Consider the following 9,281-nt stretch of genomic DNA (forward strand, 5'->3'; position numbering starts at 1 on the left):
TTTAAAATCAATCCGAAAACGAACAGGAAGCCAATGTAGAGAGGCAAGGACTGGAGTGATATGCTCATGGCGCCGCGTATTAGTTAAAAGACGAGCTGCTGCATTCTGGACCAACTGTAGTCGGGACATTAAGGCTTGAGAAATGCCAGTATACAGTGCATTACAATAATCCAGTCTAGTGCTAATAAAGGCATGAATTGCCTTTTCAAAATCACTAAAAGAAAGAAAGTGTTTAACCTTAGCCAAAAGTCTCAATTGAAAAAAACTGGCTTTAACTACAGACTTTATCTGTTCGTCCAGCTTAAGAGCACCATCAGAAACTACCCCAAGATTTCTCACATGAGGCCTCAGGTAGGATCCCAAAAAGCTAGGAATGTCAGAACCAGTGGCACCAGAGTTACCAATTACAACACATTCCGTCTTACTTTCATTAATATGTAAGAAGTTATGTGAAAACCATGCCTTAATGTCCCTCAAGCAATCCCTCAAGGTCTGAAATGAGTTGCTCTTATTGACATTCAATGGCAAATAAATTTGAATATCATCCGCATAACAATGAAAAGACAACCCATATTTCATAAAAATCGATCCAAGGGGAAGTAAATACAAAGAAAAGAGAACTGGCCCCAAGATGGATCCCTGAGGCACACCACAGTTCAAAGGAACAACAGAAGAAGAGAACTCATCAATATGTACAGCAAAACTCCTATCAGACAAATATGATTCAAACCATTTAAGAACATTACCATGAAGTCCTACAGAGTGCTGCAGACGGGACAACAAAATACGATGGTCTACTGTGTCAAAAACAGCTGAAAGATCTAGGAGAATCAGAATGGCAGTATTACCTTCATCCACAGTAAACACAAGATCATTAAATACTCGCAACAGCGCTGATTCCGCACAGGTCATTGAGAATCACTGATTTGACACCAAATCTGTGCACAATAATTACACATACAGTATGTGCATAAAACAACATCCATCATGTTAGAGCATTATTGGTCAGGTACACTGACCACAGCAGAGCTGTGCACATATATTTAAAATAACTGATTTTATGAATTTCCTTTAACATTTATTGTGCTATTAGTCCTGCTATTGGTTGTGTGTGCGAGATCCCCTTAAACCTGACATTTTGCTTCTGGAGGAGCTAATCCCCTTGCTCCGCTGTAGTTCTAACACTGGGATGAAGAACCCCTGAAAACGTGATAGTTATCAGTCTCTCACCTTTTAGAGACCACTGACTCTTCCTCAGGCTGGGGCTGCTTCCTCTCAGATTGGGGCTGCTTCCTCTCAGACTGAGCATGCTCTCAGCCGCCATCAAGTCACCAGAGGAAACTGAAACACAAAACACAGGAGGTCAGCGGTCAGCACTGCAGACTATCACCACTACTGGGTCCTCAGTTTGTCATAAATACCAAAATCCTTACTGTGGTCAGTCAGTTGTTCGAACAAGACAAGAGACGCATAGATTTTGTGAAATAAAGTCTGGAGATATAACCAGATAAAAAAAAGGTGCTGTGTTCCTGAATAGTTTGGTAAAACATGAGAAGGACCTGTTTAAAATAAGCAAATTGTCTCATAAGACAGACGTGAACAACGTTTTTATCATGTGGCAATAGGTGAGTGAGGTCTGTGGACAGACGCCCTCTGATCCAGTGTCTGGACTAACAGGTTACTGAAGTCTGTTACTGTTTGTCAGGTACAAAATACATTTGTGTAAGAAAGAAAATAAACAGGAGTAGAAAGTGGAGTGAGGCTGAGCGACGTATTTATTGTCACTGTAACCAGTAAACTACCAGATGCACTAAGTGGACTGCAGACCAGTCACCAACACTTTGAACACCACCAGCTGCCGCTGGGGGGACTCCGAGGATCATAACAGCCTGCAAATGGTCGGTCGCATGATTTATCAAGGTGATTTATCAGCTAGCTTTTGTTAGCCTAGCCCAGCTAGCTGCACTTGCAGACCTGCAACATATTTGGTGCTACAGTAACTCACTTTCAGACCACACAGGACACGATCCATAAGAACACACAGCGAAGTCACTTGTGAATCAATTAAATTAGGACAAATGATTTTGTCTGTGACATTCCCCAACTTTATCGGTTCATTTCTGATACTGTTCATATCATAGTTGTATTAGCTATCAGGATTTTGAACCATTTATTCCCAAGTAATTGTAAAAAAGACAATTTAATTCAGTATAAGAAAAACATGCACATTATATAATTATCAAATTAATAATTTCCAATTTTAAAATCTTAAAGATTACACATCAGACCCAGAGCTGAACCTGGTCAGTAATCTGATACTGTAATCCAGCACTAGTGTCGGCTTCAAGTGAGTTTACTAGCATGCTAGTGCTAGCTTTGTGGCCTTTATCTGATCATGTGACCTTTATCTGATCATGTGGCCTTTATCTGATCATGTGGCCTTTATCTGATCATGTGGCCTTTATCTGATCATGTGTATCTGATCATGTGGCCTTTATCTGATCATGTGACCCAGCCCGTTGCAGGCTGGAGTGGTCCTCTGAGAGGCTCCCGCTGCTGCTGTCACTGAAAACAGATCCCTAGATGCTGAACACGTTCCGACTGCAGCCTTCAACAAGCCTATGGAAAAACATTCCAACAAACAACAGTTCCTGGATCAGTGTGTAAAAAATTTAGAATTAGATCATCAGTCTGAAGTCTACTCAGAAGAACACATCGGAGACTGGTGGTGTTGAAGTAGTCCTGGATCAGCTGACAGATAAACTAAGACTCAGGCAGTGGTTTACTGCCATCTGGTTCAAACTGCTGCCGGCACTCGACAGTTCAGCGTCAATGACCAGCACTGAGCTGAGGAGACAATGTGGGGGCTGTTACTTTCACCCTGTGCACCATCACCTTCTGGGGCAGGTGCCGAGTCAAGCCTTTTCTGTCCTCTTTATTCCACTTAGTGCCAGCATTTGTTCACAAACTGAATAAATTAAAGTCTTCCTCAGTTTCTTCATGGATCACTGTAAACATCCAACGCATTTCAATCTGCTGTAAACTCACAGGAGCCTGTGGCGCCTCTGGAGCGGACCTCCCCCATCCTGATGTCATCCAGCTTATCCCTCACATCAGACAGACAGCTCTTCACCCCTCCCAGCTGGAAGTGGAGTGAGAACTCTGAGTCCTCGTCCACCTCCTTCTCCTTCTCCTCCTCCAGCGGAGCAGTGGCCTCCTCAAAACTCTGAGGAGAGACAACAGGGAAGGAGCGGTGAGTGAGGGGGAGACACAGGAGAAAACATGAGGAGAGTCATGGTTGGTCGGTCGACACAAAGCCACCATCTCCACTTGACTCCTCAGTCAATCTTCAGTAGAGCCGTGAAGGCAATGATTGAAGCCCCGCCCCCAATCAGTGACATCGTATCCTCTGGTTACAGGTGTGTAGTTCTCACCTGCAGGAAGCTGATGTGATCCTGACTGATGGCCTGGACCTCCAGTGTGGCCCTCCTGTCCATCAGCTGGCTAAGTTCCGCCTCCAGCCGGCTCACCAGCCCCTCCCCCTTTGACATCACAGCATCCAGCTGGTTCTGGATCCCGCCCACCACGTCAGAACGTATCCGGTCCAACAACCCGGACACCTCGTCCAGTAGGTGTTCAACCTCGCCTCGCTCTCGGTCTGCGTAGTTCTGAACAAAAAAAGAATTTTTTTTTTTTTTAAATCACACAAATACAACTTTCTATGTAAGAAAATACAGAAAATGTGTAAATTACATAAACTTCTTTATTTAATCTAAATGATACAGCTGAACAGTACACACATACATGGAAGTATAAGATTGTGGAATATTTTTCTAAACAGTAGATAAATTGTTGAATCTCTGATAAGAAGATGGCAAAATCACTGCAAGTATAAACTGGAGAAACAACTAAAAGTAATGAATAAACGTCTCACAGCTCATGTGCTCTTAGCATGAACGTGAACACGTCCAAACTGAATGGGCAACCTGAGCGGATGGTTTGAGGGAGGTATCAGAAACGCCAGGATCACCTCCGTTCACACATGAACATATGGGTTTTTAACAGACACTAAAATATCCAGAGTTTTTGGCGACTAAAATCTAAAATGGTGGAGCGCGACTGTGGCCAAAACTAAAACTATGTGACACAATGAACAGGATGTCAAAGCTGGTTTCAGGCAGGAACATTGATATCAGTAAGAGGAATGACCGAGTTTAGAAGGATCAGCAAGATGTCCAACCTTGACTCCGTCCAGTTTCCTCTTCAGGTCAGTCACGTGAATGTCCTTCGCTTTGATCCGGTTCAGGATCTCCTGCTCCGTCCTCGCTACCTCTTTCTGAACACACAGGTAGACACGAGACAGAGTCGGGTTTACTGGCCGAACATGTTCTTTCATGAGGACAATACTACCTATAAGTAACGCACAGAGTCCTGCAGGTGTACAGTAAGATTTCCATCGCTTCTACCTGCTTACTGACTCTCTCGGTCTGGACCGAGACAGTTTTGTGCATGCGATGTTCCTCCAGGACACAGATGGCACAGATACAACGCTGACATGTCCTGCAGAATACCTGGACAAGTAAACACATCAGGAGGTCAAAAACGACAAAGTCAGCAGGAGAACATTAAACTCATCAACATGTTTTGGTGCAAGAAAGATTCAGCCCACAACAGTCCAGCCTGTGTTGTCACAGAAATAATTATAAACTCCGTTTAGCATCTTCCATGCAGCGGTGTACATCAAAACATTGGAAGGTTGTTGCTATGTGCTGGAGAGGACAGGGGAGAGCTGAGAACAGAGGGCATAAACCATCTAGGCCCTTATAAACTGTCCAGGCTGACTCTGAACCAGTCAGGAAGCCAATAAAATGATCATAAAACAAGAATGTTGTGTTTTCCTTAATAAAAATTCCAACATTTCTTTGCACCGTGGCTGATTTTTACACTAACACTACAACTAAATGCAGTAATATGTTCACTGAGGTTTAACTCAGCTCAGGCTTTTCCCCTCAAGTCTGCTCAGCCGTTCCACTAAGAATTCCACTTTTACTATCAACAACAGCAGCTATACTTTTGCAAAGTTGTTTGCTGTTAGTTTCAAACAGATATTACACATTAAAACAAACAGCTTTAGGCCAAACAAACTATTTAAACTATCAGGTGCTGATCCATGTGACTGAACATTTACACTGTAGTGTCAAATCATTTGGCTGATTGGTAGCATGTGTAGCTAGAACAGCAGTGGCCCAAGTCTTGAACCCTGTGGAACATCACAGACCTGTACAATATAACGAAGCATGTCTTCTTTTAAACAGGTATGGAACCAGTGAGGCCTTTCAGAAACACAGCTTACACAGAGACACAGTCTGTTATTTGGCCTAGCCTCAGTGATATACGTTTCATTGACACACCAGAAGCAGCACAACCTGCAGCCTACACAGTGACCACACAGGTGAACCAGCACCACTGTGAAACAGACCTAACACAAACTGATCACCACCACCTTCACAAAGGAGCAGTGTTGGATTAGACTGACTTAGTCTGACACAAAGGTTCCTAATAAACTGACACCTGAGTGCAAATATTGACAGCAGTGGGACAGATACCAGCTGATCTCAACAGAGAAGCACTTCCTATAAGCTGCAAACTACAACCAACCCAAAGTGAATCTTCCTAAACAAACCCGTTACAGTGGATGTGAAAACAGAGGGGACACCGTTTATTGGTTGCTTCTGCAGAAGATGATCTGAAGACAGGATCTGCAGTTAGTTGATTTCTGGGGTTAAATAAAAACAGCCTGTGCAGTTCTTGCTGTCTGCCTACAGAGGACAGAACACCGACCAATCAAAGCACCGGAATAAGTATGCATTTCCTCTCACCTCCAGCAGGCGGCGGTGGATGGAGCAGGTGCGTCCCCTGAGGGCTTCCACAGGGTCCATCAGTGGGTGTTTGGAGTAGAAGGGTGTGGTCTGATGTGGACGCACATGCTCAGTACAGTATGAGGCGGTGCAGGTGAGACAGGAACTGACTGCCGGCTGTTTCACACCTGTACAGATGTCACACCACACCACCTCCTCATCTGACGCTGCCAAGAACGGGTTGGTGCCACCGGTGTTTGTGACAGTCGACATGGCGCCCACTGGGGCTGGGGGCCCATTCCTGACCAGTGTCGGTAACCCTCCGGGTCCATAATGAGCCAATTTGTATTTATCTGCGATGAGAGCGAAGACCTTGTTGACGCAGAGCTGGGGACGCTCATCAAACTGACGTTTACACAGAGGACAGGAACAGACTGCACTGGACGCCCAGTAACCGCCAATACATGCCTGAAAAACAACAGAAGAAGAAGCAGCAGGAGGAGGTTCAGACAGGAAGTTTCCCTGAGTTTCCTTGTTACATTTTACAAAGCACAGAGTAAAAGTGATCCTGTTTTTAACCTTTAGGAGGAAGAAAGTCAAATTAAATCAGACATCATTTCAAACATTTGATGCTTTATGAAGAGATTTTATACAGGAAACTAAAATATTCATGTTGGACAGGACAGACAGAGAGCTCCAGGTTCACATGCACTGGCCCGGCTTCAGCTGTTGACTTCAAGTGGATAAAACCCTGACAGACGAACTGGGTCTGAGTGTTTTGGTTTGAGGAATAATTTTGACAGCTCAGATTATATTGCAGTTCATCAGAGCTGCCAACTGGATTTTTCCCAGTTGTGCATCATGTCCACTGTTACTGGGTTGTTAATGAGCTGACTGGACCTTCTTTAACTCAATGCCACTAGATGTTTAAAACAGCCGACTGAGCGGCTTCTACACAACAGGAAGTCATTGACATGTGACCTGCAGCTCTTCCACCTTGCTGGGCAAAGGAGGTCGGTTCCAGTGTGTTGCACAACTTGGGAAACATCTGGAGCTTGATTTGGGACCACCTGCTGGGGGTGTGTGGGAACACAGTTCCGGGAACTGGCCTTCAAAGTGGGCGGAGATGGTGGCAACAACAGCTGCAGGTTCAGTTACAGTTCAGTACGTTCCTGTAGTCAGGAGTCCTCTGGACCACCCACTATGGATCTCTGGGACCATAAGCAGGTTTTGTGAGCAGATCCCAGATATGTGTGGAGCACCGAGGCGACAAACACAGAACCAGTGAGGAGCGTCACTCAGCGCGACGCGTGTCAACGGGTTCCTATTATGGAAAAGCCTCTCTAGTGTCCAACACTTGTGAGGTTCCCAGGAGACAGCTCTTCTCTGACTCCAGGTACCCACCTGGTTCACCTGTACTTCCTGACCAGCTGATCAACACTTGGTGCTGATGAAAAGTCACAAAGGACTCAACATGAAAGTGAAGGACGCCTGCACACTGAAGAAGCTGAAACATGTGCTGAGATGAGTGTTTGAATGAAAGGAGAAGAACCACATCAATAAATAAATCACTGTATCAATCCAGGTACCACAGAACGCAAACTGAAGGTGTCTAATGGCAGCACGTTTGCCCTGTGCATTGTCAGCCATAGCTATGACTGCACCTGGACACAAACCCTCATGGCTCCGAGCTGTGGCCTTGGGTGTTGTGTGTGCATGTGTGTGAAGGTTACCTGGCAGAAATTGTGTCCACAGGGAGTCGACACAGGTTCGCTGAACAGGTCCAGACAGATGGAACAGGTTAGCTCCTGCTCGGAGAACAGCTCTGGGGCCTCCGCCATCGTCACACCACTGCTGCGCAGGAAACCACAGCTTCGTTAGTTCACTGATGTTTCACAGCTGCACAGTGGAACAGGGCATTTCTGGATAATGAAGTACACACAGGTCTTTAAAAATGGAAGCTAAAGATTATGTTTAAGAACAAAGTCACACAATGCAAAAAAATAAATAAAGCATCAGCAGGGCAACACAGACAAGACAACTCTTATTCAGGAACACAATACAACTGGATTATTGGCTTCAGCTGTGATCACATGCAGCAGAAAGGAAACAACAAAGGTCTGTTCAGATCTCAAGATGCAGAAACAAAGCTGTGTTCTCAGTACGACTATTAGGAAAACAAACGTGGAAGCTCACCGATCGATTTTCACATCTTCTGCTAATGTATCAATGTGAAAATAAGGGTTTGTCAAATGTCGACTTTTTTGACAAAAGGGTTCTTTAAAGAACCAGAACCATCAACGCAAATGAGCTTTTTCTATACAAAGGGGTTCAAAGTCTGACACCTCCCTTCAGATATAATGGAGTCGACCTTTCCCATGTAGTCAATGTCCCCACCAGCGAGCAGCTGTTGTGTGCAGCGTCACCATGGACTTAGACACAACCGTCACTGGATCACTGAGGCTGAAGGACACGTAGAAACAGGAGGGCTCTCAGGCAGGTTCTGCCACCTCTGCTCCTCTGGCTTCTCACTAGGTGTATGGAGGTTTACTGAGCTGATGTGATCCTCAGGGAAGTCGCACTGAATCAGATCAACATGAGCTTCACGTCTGTGTGTTCACATGTCACTCAGGACCCGTTCTAATGCAAAATGCAGCCGTTAAATGCTAAGTGAACCTAAACCCGTAGCCCCCTGTGCAGTTCGACTAAACAGACACAGAAACTAAAAGCCTAAAGAGGAAGCAAACATTTCTAACACCAAAGTGCATCAGACATTTTACAACCAAAGATCAAAAATCTCTGATCAGATCAGTGTCAGTGACCTGAAACTCAACCTGACAGGTAAACTCAGGCCAACGGTTCGGCAGAGAGGGACCAGGTGAATCATAAAAACAGCTGACCTCTGACACAAATAGATTAAACTGAGAAAAGACAAACACAAGTCAACAGGTCCTGAGACGCACACAGCAGGAGAGCCGGAGTTTGCCTGCCTGCTGCAGTTTCCTCTGAAGAGGCTGATTGCCATCTGTCCGGACAGGTGTGACAGGTTGAGAGGGGGCGGGGCTGTCACACCTGTCTGTGACTGTGGACATGTGTGAAGCAAAACCGTGCACCTGATTCACAACAACACTTCAAAAGCCAACAGGGTACACTCTGTCCTCCCCAGCTACATACACATTAGGAACTTAGGCCAGGATCTGGCTCGGTGCCCCCCCCCATTAGGCTCCGTGTTCCCACAATAATATATGATGTAACTGAAGTGACGCTGAAGAAGCTTTAATAAAACTTGAACAGGTCGACGCTGCCTGGTTTAAACTCTCAGCTTTATTGTCCAGTTTAAAACATTTTGGGAAAGCAATAAAAAAAATCTAACTAATAAGTTACATTACTCAGTGAAGTAATTAAAAATTACATTATTCATTA

General features: G+C 44.9%; 1 protein-coding gene across 12 annotated transcripts in view; it reads right to left on the reverse strand.

The window, feature by feature from the left end:
• btr30 (bloodthirsty-related gene family, member 30) overlaps window positions 1-8,915 on the reverse strand; it is a 12,248-nt gene extending 3,333 nt beyond the window's left edge. The window contains exons 1-8 of one of the 12 annotated variants that reach the window (XM_020623032.1): window positions 8,822-8,915; window positions 7,592-7,709; window positions 5,880-6,326; window positions 4,467-4,571; window positions 4,241-4,336; window positions 3,435-3,668; window positions 3,049-3,226; window positions 1,231-1,341 (exon numbers count right to left, since the gene is read on the reverse strand). In XM_020623032.1, coding sequence (XP_020478688.1) covers window positions 1,231-1,341; window positions 3,049-3,226; window positions 3,435-3,668; window positions 4,241-4,336; window positions 4,467-4,571; window positions 5,880-6,326; window positions 7,592-7,709; window positions 8,822-8,883 — 1,351 coding nt within the window. In that variant the 5' untranslated portion in view covers window positions 8,884-8,915. The other 11 variants (XM_020623031.1, XM_020623038.1, XM_020623041.1 and 8 more) reach the window with 11 other exon arrangements.
• Window positions 8,916-9,281: the final 366 nt, after the last annotated feature.

This window comes from Monopterus albus, unplaced genomic scaffold (assembly GCF_001952655.1).
Source record: "Monopterus albus unplaced genomic scaffold, M_albus_1.0 scaffold292.1, whole genome shotgun sequence".
Lineage (NCBI taxonomy): Eukaryota > Metazoa > Chordata > Actinopteri > Synbranchiformes > Synbranchidae > Monopterus > Monopterus albus.